Raw genomic sequence first — 18,412 nt, 5'->3', positions numbered from 1 at the left:
TTGCTTTTCCTTGATTTATGAGTTTACTATATTGGGTTAAAATTTTAAAATTCTAAGGTTAATTTAAAGGTATAAAATTTGTAAAGGTTACAACCCAGGGAAGTTTAAAACAAAGGCCGGCTAAGTTCCAAGGCTGCTTGTAAGGAAAAGTGAGAGAAAAAAATTGAGTTCTAAAGTTAACTAATTGCAACAGAGTTGTAAAAAGTCATAAAAGTCTCAAGGAACAAAGAACTTGTCATTTACAGCTCCCTTATCTCTTACTGCCAAGGATAGAGGGAATAGTTAATGCAAAAAGGGAGGGGGAGAGGGGGAAAGATAAAAACAGAAAACAGAAAAAAATGGGGGAGGGGGGGCATTTCACTCTGAACAAAAGCCCAGAGGTTTCCAAGGGCAAAAAGGACGATAGTACTTGCCAAACTCAGCAGGACGGAGAAATTTGCAAAACTCCGCCCAGCATCATGTCCATTAAACATCCAGTTGACAGCATTAGTATTAACCAGAACGTGACCGGGATGGAAGCGGGTGGTCCACGCATGCTTCTAACATCACAAGCCAGCGCAGACCAGCCAAGCCGGAACCAAGGCTAAACTTTGGAGCATGGCGGCAAGAGAATGGGCAATTCTCAAATAAGGTTAGACTGTATTCCAAGGGTGGCCCTAGAGGCATAAAATACCCAGCCAGATTAGCATGCCCTTTCTTTGAACAGAAGGGGCAATCATAGTTAACAGCGTAATTAAAAAAAAATAGTACTTTCACATTAAGTTATCCCTGTTTTAAATAAAGCTTTTTGGTAATAATTATGTTGATAACGAAAATCCAGTCCTCTCTCTCCCTATAAAGGCAGAAAAGTCTAAAAACAGAAACAAAAAATAACAAGGGCAGTTAAGACCCTTATCCTGCACTCCTCTCCCTATACAACCCGGGGAGAATCTAAGAAATCAGCCAAGAGGATAATTTATAATCTCAGCCTCCCCCTCAGGCTCCAAGTAGCCCTTTGGTCACTACACCACCAAAACCCAGCTTTTCTGGCTGTGAAAGAATTTAGAGCTGCAGCAGTAGCCTGAGATGTTATCTCTAAGGAAGAATATAGCAGGTTTTGCTAGACAAGTTTTAATTTACCTCTTAGTTTTTATTGCAGAAGTAAGGTCTCTTGTACTTTGTTAGAGTTTTTGTTGTTGAAAAAGTAAAAATACATTTAAGGTATGTTCACAAATATTAATCTGAGAAGTGTTATCTGTTTGCTTTCTGGTAATCATTGAAAAATTAGGGTTTCTAAGAATAAGGAATTCTAATATATTTTAGAAAAAAAAGAAAGGGCCAATCAGGTTGCTGAGGGTATAGCAAAAAGAAAGAATATTAAAGTAGAGATACTTAATAGAAGGTCTAAGGCAGGGGTCCTCAAACTACGGCCTGTGGGCCACATGCAAATACGAATATTGTATTTGTTCCTGTTTTGTTTTTTTACTTCAAAATAAGATATGTGCTGTGTGCACAGGAATTTGTTCATAGTTTTTTTAAAAACTATAGTCCGGCCCTCCAACGGTCTAAGGGACAGTGAACTGGCCCCCTGTTTAAAAAGTTTGAGGACCCCTGGTCTAAGGGATGGTCATGCATTTTTAAAGGACATAGAAAGAAGGTTTGAAAGCTACTTTAGAAGTATAAAATTTATAAAGGCTGTGTATGTAATAAAAAGGACAAGAGAATTATTAGAAGATTAATTAAATGATACAGACCAGTAAGCCAGGAAGAGTAAATAATTTGCATTCTGCCTCCCTAAACAGAGGGTACATAGTTATGCCAAAGTACTCAGGGGGACTGATAAAAGAAATCCAACTAGTATTATTTACTGTCCACACTCAAGTACAGATAAAGTTAGAAAAATAAGCCTTATTTTAGTCAGTTCTTTTCTACTAAAATATTTATCAGGTATTTAATAAAAAAGGACCATCTTTTAATCATAGGAACTAAAGTTTGCTCGCCTATGTTCCTGTCTAATACACTTTAATATATAATCTTTTAGTAAAATCAATTTTGAAAATCCTTTAAGGGTTTAAATTTTAAGAAACTTTTTCTTGATCTAGATTTAGCTTTACTAGTAGATCATCCCAATAGGCTCTGAAATGCCTCACATGTTTGTTTTCTCTCTCATAAAGAAAGATTTTATATAAAGGTACATAGAAACCTTTGTCAAACACAGTTATAACTAATAATTATTGATATAATATTATAGAATGTTGGGTTTTATAGACATCATTCCATATCATTTGCTTTATAATGAAATCCATAAACATGTCATTTTAAATTTTTTCTTGTCATTTGGAGACTGTTTTGTTATAATACATTGAGAAAAATATTACTCTGAAAAGTCCATAAAAAGGACTGGCAAAGAAAATCGGAAGATCTTAAAGCAGGTCAGTATATTTTTCTCCCTATATGATCCCTCCGAAATTTGGCAATACTTAGTGAATGAATCACAGCAATGCATTTCTTTGCATAAATTCAATAACACCAGTTTCGAATAGTTTTCTTGACCAAAAACTTTGACTGGAATATCATGTTTTAAAGAGCCTGATCCGGACTCTGAAGACTTAAAGCCTTTAAGAGTGCCATATAGAAAGCCTGGTATCTTGCTTACTAGCTCTGAAAATAGATGGTGCTGGAGTGTCAGGCCCATACCCTGCCATCGCTGGCAATTGGCCAGGGGAGAAGGGGAGCAACGAGGGCACCTCTGTGTCCCTGCGGAACCCCCACACACTCTAGGCCACAACAAATAGGAGGGTTATTGAGATGGGCCTTAAAGCCTAGGGCATGGGCCCTGTTAGAGCCACTGCAGGTGAGGAATTCACCTAACCCAGCAGACACTGCAGGCAGGCCTGACAGCAGCTAGATGTCTTGACTTCTCTGCCCTAAGGGGCACATTGAGACTCAATCATGAAATTCTGGCAAAAGTGATCAATTACCATTCTTGTTGTGTTTATGCAAACAATCAGGCCAAATTGAATACAATAAGTAAATTAGTCTTAATCTGGCTCTTTTAATAAACATAAGGGTAATTTTAAGGAGAAAAATTCTATTTCAATAGAAATTATTAGAACTGAAATGTTTTCTCTCCCTTCCACCAGACCATTTGTTGTAACTCTTGCAGTTCTAATTGCTCAATACTACTAAAATTTTATAATACAGTCTGTCTCTGCCAGGTCACAAGCCCACCTCCTCCTTCTGTGCCCAGGCCTCATCGTCCCTCTGACAGCAAGGATCTCTTGGCTTTTTTTTTTTTTATAATTAAATCTTTATTGTTCATATTATTACAGTTGCTCCCTTTTTTCCCCCCCATAGCTCCTTCCACCCAGTTCCCACCTCACCCTATGCCCTTACCAACCTGTCCTCATCCATAGGTGTATGATTTTTGTCCAGTCTCTTCCCGCACCACCCACACTCCTTTCCCGCTGAGAATTGTCAGTCCACTCCCTTTCTATGCCCCTAATTTTATTATATTCACCAGTTTATTCTGTTCATCAGATTTTTTATTCATTGATTTTTAGATTCACTTGTTGATAGATATGTATTTGTTGTTCATAATTGTTATCTTTACGTTTTTCTTCTTATCCCTCTTCTTAAAGAATACCTTTTAGCATTTCATATAATACTGGTTTGGTGGTGATGAACTCCTTTAGCTGTTCCTAATCTGTGAAGCTCTTTATCTGACCTCCAATTCTGAATGATAGCTTTGCTGGGTAGAGTAATCTTGGCTGTAGGTTCTTGCTATTCATCACTTTGAATATTTCTTGCCACTCCCTTCTGGCCTGCATAGATTCTGTTGAGAAATCAGCTGACAATCGTATGGGTTCTCCCTTGTAGGTAGGTAACTGTTTTTCTCTTGCTGCTTTTAGGATTCTCTTTCTCTTTTGCTCTTGGCATTTTAATTATGATGTGTCTTGGTGTGGTCCTCTTTGGATTCCTTTTGTTTGGGGTTCTCTGCACTTCCTGGACTTGTAAGTCTATTTCTTTCACCAGGTAGGGGGGAAAGTTTTCTGTCATTATTCCTTCAAATAGGTTTTCAATATCTTGCTCTCTCTCTTCTTCTGGCACCCCCATAATTTGGATGCTGGTACACTTGAAGTTGTCCGAGACTCCTTACACTATCTTCATATTTTTGGATTCTTTTTTCCTTTTGTTTTTCCGGTTGGGTGTTCTGCTTCTTCGTATTTTAAATATTTGACTTGATTCTTGGGATCCTCTTATCTGCTGTTGGATCTCTGTATATTACTCTTTATTTCAGTCAGTGTATGCTTAATTTATATTTGGTCCTTTTTCATATCCTCGAGGGTCTAACTAAATTTATCGGCGGTTTCTAGAAAATTCTTGAAAAACCTTATAACCGTGGTTTTGAACTCTATATCCAGTAGCTTGCTTTCCTACATTTCAGTCATTTGTGACCTGTTTCTTTGTCTCTGCATTTTGGCTGCTTCCCTGTGCTGATAGAGCGGCTTTGTGTGCTAGGTGTCCTATAGGGCCCACTGGCTCAGCCTCCCCAATTACCTGAGGTGGACACTCTTGGTGCACCCCTTTATGGGCTTTGTGCACAGTCTTATTGTATTTAAGCCTTGATTGTTGTTGGTATCACTGGGAGGAAATGACCTCCAGGCCAATTGGCTGTGAGAATCAGCTGTGTCTACAGTGGAGAACTTCTGTGCTGGAGACACCCTTTGGAGCAAGACTTGCTTCAGTGGGGCTTTGGTGCTCACTGAGTCTGCCCCCTGAGTGTGTCCCTTATGGATCTGAGGAGTTGTAATCTGGATGGTCCCACTCTGACCACTGGGTACACTGGCTCTTGGATCTCTAAGGAGGTGCTAATTTAGCCTCTGCCTGAGGCTACCCAGCAGGAGCTACGGAGAGATCTGCAGATTCCTCTTCCTTGTTTGGGGTTTGGAGGTGCCCAGATGAGGCCCAGCTGTGAAGCAGTGCAAGCTGCTGTGGGGCCTTGGGCCTTCTTTTGGATGTTCTGGGTCTCTCTGACCCAGCTGCAGTTTGTTAGGTAATTTTAGATTGCAAAGGGCCAGGCCATTCATATGCAAATGCCTCTGCTAGCAGCTTGGGTGGGGCAAGGTCTCAGGGAATCAACAGGGCGGAGTAAACAGCTATGGCTGACCCTCAGCCCTGCCCTAAGAGTCCTGGGGTCTCAGTGTCCCTCGGTAATCGCTGCAAGCACCTCTGAGAGAAAGCCGCCCTCGAGTTGGGCCCGATGCCAGACAGTCCAGTTTCTCCCCATATGAGTCTGGGACCCCAGAGACTTGCCAAGAAGTGGAGTTCAGAGCAGTCGGGAGCTTGTGTCTCCCTCCCGACTGAAAAAGACAACCGCGTCCTCCGTTGCCAGCCCTTTCCACGTGCGTCTCCGTACCTCTGCACTTTACTTCCGCACCTCCTCTGAGTCTCAGTGTGCTTTTCTCTTTCCTTCTAGTTGTAGAATTTCCACTCAGCCAGCCTTCCTGTGGTTCTGGATGATGTCCCTTTAGTCTTTTAGTTGTAGTTTTGAAGTGGTTGTACGAGGCTGCATTTTCAGGTGTTTACCTATGCTGCCATCTTGGTTTCTCTTGGCTCTGAAAGAAAACTCCATCCCTCTTCAGCATGGAAGTAGCCAGAGGGCCCCAATGACATCCATTTTCCCTGAAAGAGTTCAGAGCCAAGATCCTTGAGGTAACATATTAGGCAATAAGACAGACATGAGCAGAGCAAGGACGATGGGCCAACCGGCGCTACCAGATATAATCAAGTCTTTCAACCTATACATATATGAGACAAGGGGCATAGCAAAAGGTGTTCTCACCCAAAGTCTTGGGCCTTGGAAAAGACCAACAGCCTACCTGTCCAAGAGACTCGACCCCTTTGCATTTGGTTTGCCTACTTGCCTCCAGGCGGTAGCAGGCACAACTATACTTGTCAAAGAAGCAGACAAGTTAACCCTAGGGCAGGAACTAATCCTATCCACCCCACATGTGGTTGAGGCTTTACTCCGGAGCACGCCGGAGCGCTGGATGCCAAACACTCACTTTCAGGCTCCTCTACTCGACCAGCCCGTATCAGGTTCCACAAGACCCTCACCATCAACCCTGCCAGCCTCCTCCTGGACGATGACCATGAAGAACCTTTGCATAACTGTTTGGAGGTCGTCAACTTAGTACAGACAGCTGGCCCGGACCTCATTGGCACCCCATTGACATCGCCAGATGAGGTATTGTTCACGGATGGGAACACTTTTGTCCAGGAAGGAATCAGGTATGTGGGGGTGGCGGTAGTTAATTTAGGCCAAACCATCTGGTATCGGGCACTGACTCGCAGGACATCAGCATAGAAGGCCGAGTTAATTGCCCTTATTCAGGCTCTCCGTTGGACAAGAGAAAAATCAGTAACAATATATACTGATAGTAGGTATGCGTTTGGAATTGTTCACATCCACAGTACTATTTACAAGGAAAGGGGGACTCCCTAGAATAAAAAGAGAACCAGGCCGAAGATTAAGCAGCCTGGGAGGATGCCCTAAAACCAGTGGGGCCTCTACAGATTCTAATGACTCTTCCAGACCCTGACTTACCCACCTCACCAGCTTACACAGAACCACACTAAGCTTACAGAGCTTCTAAGAGATAAGCACTATATACCCAATCTAGAAAAACTGAAATCCATAGTCAATCTTTATTCAAGTTCTTTTTTTTTTTTAAATATATTTTATTGATTTTTTACAGAGAAGAAGGGAGAGAGATAGAGTTAGAAACATCGATCAGCTGCCTCCTGCACATCTCCTACTGGGGATGTGCCCGCAACCAAGGTACATGCCCTTGACCAGAATCGAACCTGGGACCTTTCAGTCTGCAGGCCGATGCTCTATCCACTGAGCCAAACCGGTTTTGGCTATTCAAGTTCTTATAGGTTTTATAGTCCACCAAGAAAGCAGTCCAGAAGCACGTCCAAGATGCTCTACCTGTACCAACTTCTGATCCGGTCTATCCCTTCCAACCTGGTGACTGTTTGGGTAAAGAAATTTACCACCCAAGGACTGACTCCTACCTGGAAAGGATCATATACCAATATCCTGACCACCCCTCAGCAGTAAAGGTCAATGGAATCCTGCCGTGGCTCCACCATACCCGACTCAAGGTGGCTAAAGCAAAATAGAAAATCCAAAACTCTTCATCAGACCCACAAAAGCTGAGACTCTCGCATGTACTCCTGGTCTTCATTCTGCGCCCCTATCGCATAAACTGGTTTACTAGCTTTATTCAACAAAGAATTAATTCTATCAAGCTCATGGTCCTAAGGGGTCGATATAAATCCATCCCCAACAATGGCCCCCAAGAGTCAATGATTTGGCTCATGTATATAAAACCAGTGGGGAATGAAGCATAGTAACCTCAATTTTGTAAAAACTGCCGTTTGAAATTTTAGCCCTGCTATTTTGGCTTCTGTAAACGCTTGCTTAAATAATAGAAAAAATAAGTGCAACTATGTGACCTGGCAAGCAGCTCCGCTGATGTCCCTTGGTTACTCCCATACTCCAGTTATCTGAAATGTACTATGCTCAAGTTACAAGCTCAGGTTACAAGCTTCCTGCAAAATATCTACATAGGGCAAAGCCCGCGAAAGGTCCAGAAGTATAATTCCACATTTGGGAAACAAAGGACTGGGAGAATATAAAAAGGGAGGGCTTCCTCCATGTTTTTGCTCAGAATTTGAGAAGCAATATTCCTGAGCCCACAAGCGAAAGAAAAGACTCCAAAATTTGGCTTAATAAGATGTCCTCTGTTTAGCTTGCTGACTTATAATATAACAATACCAGGAGAAACTGGACTGTTCGGCATCGGCACAGGAACATAGAGGCGGCTTTCTTCCAGATGGAGGTGCTCGCAACGGTCATTGTTCCTGTGCTGGGGGGGGTGGGGGGGGTCAATGTTCCTGTGCTAGGACCTCCCAGGTGAAGGGCTGACTGGCAGCTATTGCTGTTTGCTCCGCCCTGGAGATTCCCCGAGACTCCGCCCTACCCAATTTACAACCCCATCCAAGCTGTGCTCAGCAGCTTTTGCATATAAATGGCCTATCCTTTCTAAGCCTAAAACCTGTCAAACAAGCTGCAGCTGGGTCAGGGAGCCTCAAAGCTATTATAAGAAGGCCCAAGGCTGCACCAGCACCAGCCTGCCTTGCTTCACAGCTGGGCCTCATCTGGGTACTTCCAAACCCCAAACAATGAGGAGGAATCTGCAGATCTCTCTGTAGCTCCTGCTGGGTAGCTAACTTTGCGCCTCCTTGGAGATCCAAGAGCCAGTGTACCCAGTGGTCAGTGTGAGACCAGACCAGATTACAACTCTTCACATCCATAAGTGACATATTCAAGGGGCAGAATCAGTGAGCACCAAAGCCCCACTGAAGCAAGTCCTGCCCCATAAAGGTGTCTCCTGCACAGCAGCTCTTCCATTGTAGACACAGCTGGTCCCCACAGCCAACTGGCCTGGAGGTCAATTCCTCCCAGTGACACCAACAGCAATCAAGGCTCAACTACAAGACTGTACACACAGCCCACAAAGGGGTGAACCAAGAGTGTCCTCCTCAGATGACTGGGGAAGCTGAGCCACTGGGCCCTATAGGACACCTACTACACAAGGCCACTCTACCAACTCAACGAGACTTAGCAGCTACCCAATACATAGAAACAAACACAGGGAAGCAGCCAAAATGGGGAAACAAAGAAACATGTAACAAATGAAAGAAATGGAGGAAAGCAAACCGTGTCAGTTATACGGTTACTCAATAATCTTCTTGAAACCTCTAAGGAACTTAGTGAGAATGCCAAAAATATGGAAAAGGAACAGTCAGATATTAAGCCTACAATGACTGAAGTAAAGAATAACATACTGAGATCCAACAGTAGACTAGAGGATCCCAAGAATCAAGTCAAAGATTTGAAATATGAGGAAGCAAAAAACACCCAACCGGAAGAGCAAAAAGAAAAAAGAATCCAAAAATATGAAGATAGTGTAAGGAGTCTCTGGGAAAACTTCAAGTGTACCAGCATCCAAATTATGGGGGTGCCAGAAGAAGAGAGAGAGCAAGATATTGAAAACCTATTTGAAGAAATAATGACAGAAAACTTTCCCCCCTACCTGGTGAAAGAAATAGACTTACAAGTCCAGGAAGCGCAGAGAACCCCAAACAAGAGGAATCCAAAGAGGACTACACCAACACACATCATAATTAAAATGCCAAGGGCAAAATACAAAGAGAGAATATTAAAAGCAGCAAGAGATAAACAGTCAGTTACCTACAAGGGAGAACCCATACGACTGTCAGTTGATTTCTCAACAGAATCTATGCAGGCCAGAAGGGAGTGGCAAGAAATATTCAAAGTGATGAATAGCAAGAACCTACAGCCAAGATTACTCTACCCAGCAAAGCTACCATTTAGAATTGAAGGTCAAATAAAGAGCTTCACAGACCAAAAAAAGCTAACGGAGTTCAGCACTTAGCAAACCAGTATTATATGAAATGCTGAAAAGGGTGTTCTTTAAGAAGAAAAAGGTAAAGATAAAAAATAATGAACACAATGACAACAAATACAAATCTATCAATAAGTTAATCTAAAAATCAAGTGAATAAAAAATCTGATGAACAGAATAAACTGGTGATTCTAATAGAATCAGGGGCATAGAAATGGAGCGGACTGACAATTCTTGGGGGTGTGAGGGGCTGTGAGAAGAGATTGGACAAAGATCTTATATGCATGTATGCAGTATCTATAGACGCGTACATTGGGTTGGCGAGGGCCTGGGGTGGAGTGGGAACTGGGTGGAAGGGAACTATGGGGGGGAAGAAGAGGGACATCTGTAATCATCTGAACAATAAAGATTAAAAAAAAAAAAAACGAATGCAAGTATGTCATGAATGTTTAACCGAAAGTAAGATTGAAAAAAATGAACTCTTAAGAGGTTTCTTTTCAAATCACACTTTAAAAAAAAAAGCACCAACCTGAAGTGGTTATTTCCATTTGTTATGACCAATAGCGCTAAACAAAATATGTATACTCATTATAATTAAATGTCATAAAATATGAAAGAGAAATTTAAATTTTACCGAGTGGAAAATTTATCGAATGTAAAAACATACAACATTTGTTAACTTGAATTAGTATAAATACTGTTTTCAGATTATCACTAATCTTTTATTTGATCAAATACAAAGCATAGGTCTTTTGAAAATCACAGATTACCAAGACAACACAAAATTTCTCTTTGGGTTAAATAAACATCATTACTTCCTTAAAAATCTAAAGTAATTTCAGAGATCAAATCTTTCCAGCATGTCCTCTGATATAAAGCAAAAGTTAAAAATATTATATTGTGCTAGACAGAGATGTTGTTGCTTACAGGAATATTAACCTCCTCTTATTTTGTATGATTTTGCACAAATAACTTGCCCACTAAAAAACTTTCTCCACTGCAAAATGAGTTTACCACCACCACGAGCCTCAAGAGTACTCTTGTATGGTTCAAACAAGATAATAAGTATGTAACAGTAAGCAGTGTGTATGACATACAGTAATCAATAAATGTTGTCTATCATTATATGCCTTGATATCTGACAGCTATTGTATTCGTATGGTTAATAATTTTTTCCATATTTGCTATCACCTATTGAAAAAACAAGCATTTTATTTTCATGTCAGAGACTACTCTAAACTCCACTTCTTGGTTAAATTTCTCCGTCTATGCATATTATACTGGCAGATTTTATTTAAAACTAAAGGCCCAGTGCACAAATTTGAGCATGGGTGGGGTCAGGGTGGCCCACCCCAAATGGGGCTGATTGGGCCCAGACAGCCAGGAGAAGGGGATGTGAGAGGTTGGTGAGTTGGCCCCGGCCCCAATTGGGATGGGGCCAATCGGGGGCGGGGCCGGCAAAGGGAGGAGCCGAAGGTGGTTGGCACGCCCTGCCCCCTGGTTGTACTCCAAGTCAAGGGGACAATTTGCATATTAGCCTTTTATTATATAGGATACTGTAATATACTCAACTCCCAATCATCCTCAATATTAAAAGCCTCTTTTCCCATTAAACTGTTATTTACCTATTCAGCTATGAGAAAAAAATGAGGATGCTCTTATGTGCTCAAAGAGAACTAAACTCCAGATACAGAGTTAAGCGGGAGAAAAAAACAAAACAAAAACAAGAGCAGAGCATTCTGTTTGCTATCACTTTTGTACAAAAGGGGAGAAAAAAAAGCTATAAATCAACCTGCCAAACATATTTTTGTTTGTATATGCACAATGTATTTCTAGAAGAACACACCATATACTGGTAACAATGGTTCTCTCTAGGGAAGTAAACTTGGTAGCCACAGGACAGAGACATTTTTGTACTTTTATTTAAAACTGTATGAATTTATTATCCAAACAAGAAGCCTACACACAGCTACTTAATTACTCAGTCACATAGTATATCCAAAAATTATTATTACCCATCTCATAATTTTTTGCTTTAGGTATAAGAAAAACTTTCAACAAAATAATCTCCCTTTTTTCCTAGTAATTTTTAAATAACTTGTTAGTGCCCCCAGTCTTTCTTTTGTGGGGGAAAAACACCCATCAGTCATGGGCCTGTTTAGTATTATAGCTTACAAACAATCTGATTACATAGATGCTATGCCAATTCTCTCTAGATATATAGCATAGATCCCCATAAAAATTGATGTCTCCAAAACCACTATTACAATGATTAACATAAACATTAATATCAGTCTGTATCCGAATCACTGAAAAGTTATCTATCTCTCTCTCTATATATATATATGGCTAATATGCAAATTGACCCCTCAGGAGTTCAACTGGGAGACCAGGAGTTCAATTGCTCGCTATGATGTGCGCTGACCACTAGGGGGCGGTGCGGAACGAAGGAAGGCCCCGGCCGGAAGCTGGATGGCCCCGATCGGCCCCGATCACTGGCCAGGCCTAGGGACTCTACGCGTGCACAAATTTCGTGCACTGGGCTTCTAGTTCTAAATAATGGAAAAGGTTTTCAGTACCAAATAGAAGATAATTATGTGACCAGATGGAGGTGTTAGCTAACACTACAGTAGTAATATTGCAACATAAAAATTTATCAAATCAATAATTCTACACCTTAAACTTCTACAATATTATATACCAATTATATCTCAAAATAAATAAATGAAACAAAAATAATAGAGCAACATTTGACAAGCATTCTATGTTTAAACTCTTGATTATCTCCTCAGCTCTCCCCAACCTTGGCCAGTAAAGACTAATAAAACATGATGAACTAAACTAATTACTTTGAAAAGTAGCTATATCCCATTATTTTCACGGAACTTAAAATTTTAGGCTAGTAAACAACCCCAGGAATTCTGCTGTGTTCACTATTCTGTGTGTACTAAGCCTTCATATTTAAAAACTGGAAAGCCTTTTTCAAAAGTTTCACCTTGCATTCTCTTTTTTTTTATGACTATCATTATTGATTTGAGAGAGAAAAGGGAGAGGGACAGAGAGAGATAGAAACATCAATGATGAGAGAAAATCATTTTTTAAATATATATTTTATTGATTTTTAACAGGGAGGAAGGGAGAGGGATAGAGAGTTAGAAACATCGATGAGAGAGAAACATCGATCAGCTGCCTCGTGCACACCTCCTACTGGGGATGTGCCCGCAACCAAGGTACATGCCCTTGACTGGAATCTTCCCTAGAGACAACAGTTGTTACCAGTAGGGGGCGTGCAGGAGTCAGCTGATAAATGATTTTCTCTCACGCTAACCAGTTTGGCTCAGTGGATAGAGCGTCGGACTGTGGACTGAAAGGTCCCAGGTTCGATTCCGGTCAAGGGCATGTACCTTGGTTGCGGGCACATCCCCAGTAGGAGGTGTTTTGTTTTGTTTTTGAAGGAGATACAGAAATGTGAGCCCAAGCATCTTCCATAAAACAATCTATTAGGAAAATGCTCCTCCCTGCACAGTATACAGCATCTTGGAAATTCACAATGCATACATTGTAAGTTCTAAGTCCTATAGAAACCTGACGGCTGTGCTTTTTGTTTTTTTTTTAAAGGAAGGCAATTTATTATTTTATTTATTTATTTATTTATTTATTTATTTATTTATTTATTTATTTATTTATTTTTATGTTTTATTGACTTTTTACAGAGCAGAAAGGAGAGAGATAGTTAGAAACATCGATGAGAGAGAAACATTGATCAGCTGCCTCCTGCACATCTCCTACTGGGGATGTGCCCGCAACCCAGGTACATGCCCTTGACCGGAATCGAACCCGGGACCTCTCAGTCCGCAGGCCGACGCTCTATCCACTGAGCCAAACCGGTTTCGGCCTGACTGCTGTGTTTAACCCAGTTTCCCAAACTCACTTGACTGAAGAACTTCCCAAAACACCAGCACCACCCCCCCAGCCCCCAAAACCTACTAATATCCACTTGTATTTAATGCTCCTTGGAAAACATTAGGAAAATTTGCTCTCAGTATGTTACAAATACAAAATTAAAAAGAGTATTAGAAGAATATTATTTATCATTTGTGGAACTGAAACGTACTAGTGGAAATATTTTAATATATTGATGTCTACTGTCTAAACCAATACATTTCAAAGAAGCATTTCATATATTTTGTAAGTCATTCAACTAAAATGCTTTTAATTTCATGAAATTTTTATTTTATTTTATTTTTTTATGAATTTTTTAATAAAAATAAAATTATAGCCCAATTATTTAAACAAATATTTCCCCTATAAAGTAGAATTCATTAGAAAATATACTCCCTCCTTAACCCAGGCCTAGAATATGTTTAAGTTAGCTTCCTAGGATCTGGCTTGTATGAAAGGACATGCCAGAAGTTCCAATAAATAACTCATAACCTATAACACTTCCACTAAAAATAAACATGATATTTTAAAAAGGCAAATTTTTCTGTAAAGTCATCAAAAAGATACCAATTATGTGAAGAGCTAATGTACTTTTTACCTACTATACAGCCCAAATGTGAATGAGTTTAGCTACATGCAACAACTTGAATCAAGGTCGCTAATATACTATCCTATCTAATAAAAGAGAAACATGGTAATTAGCTGTACCTCCGCTACCCTTCCCATTGGCTAATCAGGGCGATATGCAAATTAACTGCCAGCCAAGATGGCGGCCGGCAGCCAGGCAGCTTGAAGCAAACAGGAGGCATGCTTGCTTCAGTGACGGAGAACTCCAAAGCTCCCTGCCTGCCGCTGCCGGCCTCTGAGCTTGCAGTTTGAAACATTGTTACAAATTTAGAAGCTAAACAAAACCGCAGAAACCTGCTTTCAGCCAGCCGGGATCTCAGAGCTGGAGTTGAAACAGTGTTTCAATTATAGAAACCAAACAAACCAGATACCTGCTTTCAGCAGCCGAGGCCTAAAAGTGGGAGCCAAGCCTCAGAGCTAAAGCTGGCCCAGAATAAAAAAGAAAAAAAGGAGCGGTTGGGAGCTTCAGTCACCCGCCAGCCTGAAAACAGCCCTCAGTCCCTCACCCAGACTGGCCAGGCACCACAGTGGGGACCCCCAACCTGAAGGGTGTATGACCAGCTGCAAACAGCCATCATCCCCTCATCCAGGCTGGCCAGGCACCCCAGTGGGGACCCCCACCCTGATCCAGGACACCCTTCAGGGCAAACCAGCCAGCCCCCACCCGTGCACCAGGCCTCTATCCTATATAGTAAAAGGGTAATATGCCTCCCAGCACCTGGATCAGTGGAGCTGTGAGGCCTCCCGGCACCGGGATCATCGTCACAGGGGGCAGCGCCCAAACCCCGATCGCCCTGCGGCTCTGTGTGTGACAGGGGTCGGGGCCACAACCTCCCTATCCGCCCTGCTCTGTTCGTGACAGGGGCAGGCGCCCCAACCCCCTGATCAGCCCTGCTCTGTGCCTGATAGGGGGGAGCTCCTCAACCCCGTTATCGCCCTGCGGCTCTGTGTGTGACTGGGTGCGGTGCCCCAACCCCCTGATCGGCCCTGCTCTGTGTGTGACAGGGTGCAGCGCCCCAACACCCCCACCCACCCACGGGCCCTGCTCTGTGTGTGACGGGGTAGAGCCATAACCTCCACATCAACCCTGCCCTGAGTGTGACAGGGTGCGGCGCCCCAACACCCTGATCCGCCCTGCTCTGTGTGTGACAGGGGGCAGTGCCCCAACTCCCCTATCAGCCCTACTCTGTGAGTGACAGGGGGGAGCTCCTCAATCCCCTGATGGGCCCTGCCTTGTTCGTGACAGGGGGTGGCGCCGCAACCTCCCCATCGACCCTGCCTTGAGTGTGACAGGGGGCGGTGCCCCAACCCCCCAATTGGCCCTACTCTGAGTGTGACTGAGGGTGGCATCGCCACCTCCCGATCCGCTCTGCTCTGTGCATGACAGAGGGCGGCGCCCCAACTTCCCAATCGGCCCTACTCTGAGCCCGACCAGGGGCTGCACCTAGGGATTGGGCCTGCCCTCTGCCACCTGGGAGCGGGCCTAAGCCAGCAGGTCGTTATCTCCCGAGGGGTCCCAGACTGCGAGAGGGCACAGGCCGGGCTGAAAGACTCCCCCCCCCCCGCCCCCTGAGTGCACAAATTTTTGTGCACCGGGCCTCTAGTTTATACTAATAAAAGAGAAAGATGCAAATTGACCATACCCCCAAATGCTTCCCATTGGCTAATCAGCAGGATATGCAAATTAACTGCCAACCAAGATGGCGGCCGGCAGCCAGGCAGCTGAAGCGAACAGGAGGCTTGCTTGCTCCAGTGACAGAGGAAGCCAAGGTTCCCAGCCTGCGGCAGCCCAGCTCTGAATTCCGGATACAACAATATTGCAATTATAAAAGCTAAACAAGCTCCAGATAGCTGCTTTCAGCCGGCAGCGGGCTTAGAGCGGCAGTGATGGCGACAGAGTTTCAATTATAGATACTAAACAAAGCCTAGATATCTGCTTTCAGCAGCCGAGGCCTCAAGCTGGAGCCGGCCTCAGAGCTAAAGCCGGCTCTCAGCTCCAGTGACAGCCATAGAAGGTAAATAAATCCCAGAATAAAAAAAGAAAAAAAAGGAGAGGCTGGGAGCTTAAGTCACCTGCCAGCCTGAAAACGGCCCTCAGCCCCTCATCCAGACTGGCCAGGCACCCCAGTGGGGACCCCCACCCTAAAGGGGGTGCGGGCAGCCTCAAAACAGCCATCAGCCCGTCATCCAGGCTGGCCAGGCACCCAAGTGGGACCCCCACCCTGATCCGGGACACTCTTCAGGGCAAACCAGCCAGCCCCTACCCATGCACCAGGCCTCTATCCTATACTACAGGCAGGGCAGGACAGCGCGAGCTGCCATCCAGGCACCATGTGCAGCCCTGGGCAGCGGGGCCTAAGCCCCGCCCCCAGCCGGGACCCCTATGTGCCACCTGAGCCCCCAGCCGGGACCCCCGTGCCGCCTAAGCCCCACACTGCTAAGCCCCGCCCCCAGCCGGGACCCTATGACTATTGGAGAGCAGGAAAGTGCCGCTGGGCCATGGGTCACTGTGGTGATCCGGCCATCGGTAAGTATAAAGTGCGGCCTGTAGGCAGCCCCCAGCTGTGCCTGATCCGGGAGCAGGAAAGCCCGGCCTGCGGGCAGCCCACAGCTGGGCCTGCTCCCCTATGCCATGGGGATCCGGGAGCAGGAGTGCAAGCCCAGCCCGCGGGCAGCTCTAAGCTGGGCCTGCTCCCCCGTCGCCATGGTGATCCTGGAGCAGGAAAGCCCGGCTTGCAAGCAGCACCCCCAACCTAGCCATAGCTCAAGGGAGAGTACAATATGCAGTGGAGGCCAGGAGCCTGAGAGATCAATACAGAGGGGCTCCTGCTCCAAGCCTCCATGGTGTGGAGCTTAAGTCACCTGCCAGCCTGACACGCACACACACACACACACAGTGCCTGCTCTGAGCCTCCAATGTGGCTGGGGGCAGACCCCCAGTGGGGACACACACACACACATGCACACGGCAACTGCTTCAAGCCTATGTGGCGTGGCTGTGGGCAGGCCCCAGCAGACACACACACACACGCACGCATGCACACACACACGGGATGCCTGCTCCGAGCCTCTGCTGCCAGACTGTGGCCATCAGTAGGACATCCACTGAGGGCTCCCAGACTGTGAGAGGGGAAGGCTGGGCTGAGGGAACCCCCACCCCCAAGTGCACGAATTTCACGCACCGGGCCTCTAGTCTATATTATAAAATCCCAGTGGCCCTAACAACGTAACAACCAAAGACCGGTCACCAGGAGGCTGCATACGCAGTGCGTCGAGGCACGCATGTGTAGGTAGGGCTGTGTGCGTGGTGAGGTGCGCGCAGGTGGGCGGGGACTTGACTCTGAGTCCCCTGGAGCGGTGGGACTTGAGAGAGTCCCACAGCATGACGGGGTCTAGGGTCCCCAGTGTCGCGCAATTTCATGCGCTGGGTCACTAGTTGTTCAATAAAAGCAAATCACAGAATACAAACCATCGTACTTCAATTTATAATAAGTACAAAAGCAGGGCTTTTGGAGGATTTTGTTTCTGGGCATACAAAATATATAGAGCTCTATAAAAACAATGGCATGATAAAACCAACTTTCAGGAAAGAGGTCAAATCTGAGGAAAGAAGACGACCTTCAATAGGAATGGTGATATTCTTATCTCGAACACGGTGGGTACAAAGCTCACAATTCTTTCTTTGAATTTATCTTCTGAAATTATCCAAAACTTCAAAATTTCTACCACTTAAATCATAACACCTCATATAAAATTTGTCATCAACTCCAGGGAATTTCATTTACCTTCTAAAATGGCATTTAATTTTTAAAGTCACATAAGAAAAATAATTTTATATAATTTCTGATACATAAAACCTACATATAGCTATACACTGTACACTCTTATTAACAAATGCATAATAAATTCATAACTGACCACTCCCACCCCCAAGAATGATACAGATGTAAAATGTAAATAGTGCTGAGGAATTTTAACAAATAATTATTAGTGTTACAAAGATATCCTAATATTACCTGGGACAAGATTCAAAGGCAATCTTCTAGGTAAAATTGCTCTGGGGTGCTGCTTACTAATTTCTTCATAAATCTGAAGCCTCTCTTCTAAAGTGCCTATTATCAATAAATATGTGTGAGATTCAAAGCATCAAAACTTGTATCTATTATAAAACACTAATAAACTTTAAAAATTATAAGATTAAATTAACAATATTAAAGCTACTCTCAGTTTTTGTAAGAATCACATTAAAAAGTATGAGGTGGTGAAATAATGTAATTAGAAAATAACCATTTTAAACCCAATCTCTGGAGAAATCCAAAACTTTTTTTAGTAAAACAGATTGTATATGCAACTCAAATCAT

At 43.6% G+C, this 18,412-nt stretch overlaps 1 protein-coding gene across 5 annotated transcripts in view; it reads right to left on the bottom strand.

Moving 5' to 3' along the window:
- The window catches only part of NAA16 (N-alpha-acetyltransferase 16, NatA auxiliary subunit), a 92,172-nt gene that overhangs the window by 36,046 nt on the left and 37,714 nt on the right, over positions 1-18,412 (bottom strand). For all 5 annotated transcript variants that reach the window (XM_036296718.1, XM_036296720.1, XM_036296719.1 and 2 more), the window contains one exon: positions 18,068-18,163. In XM_036296718.1, coding sequence (XP_036152611.1) covers positions 18,068-18,163 — 96 coding nt within the window. The remainder of the gene's footprint in view (positions 1-18,067; positions 18,164-18,412) is intronic.

This window comes from Myotis myotis, unplaced genomic scaffold (genome assembly GCF_014108235.1).
Source record: "Myotis myotis isolate mMyoMyo1 unplaced genomic scaffold, mMyoMyo1.p scaffold_m19_p_3, whole genome shotgun sequence".
In the NCBI taxonomy this organism is placed as follows: domain Eukaryota; kingdom Metazoa; phylum Chordata; class Mammalia; order Chiroptera; family Vespertilionidae; genus Myotis; species Myotis myotis.
This window is presented reverse-complemented; position numbering and strand designations above follow the sequence as displayed.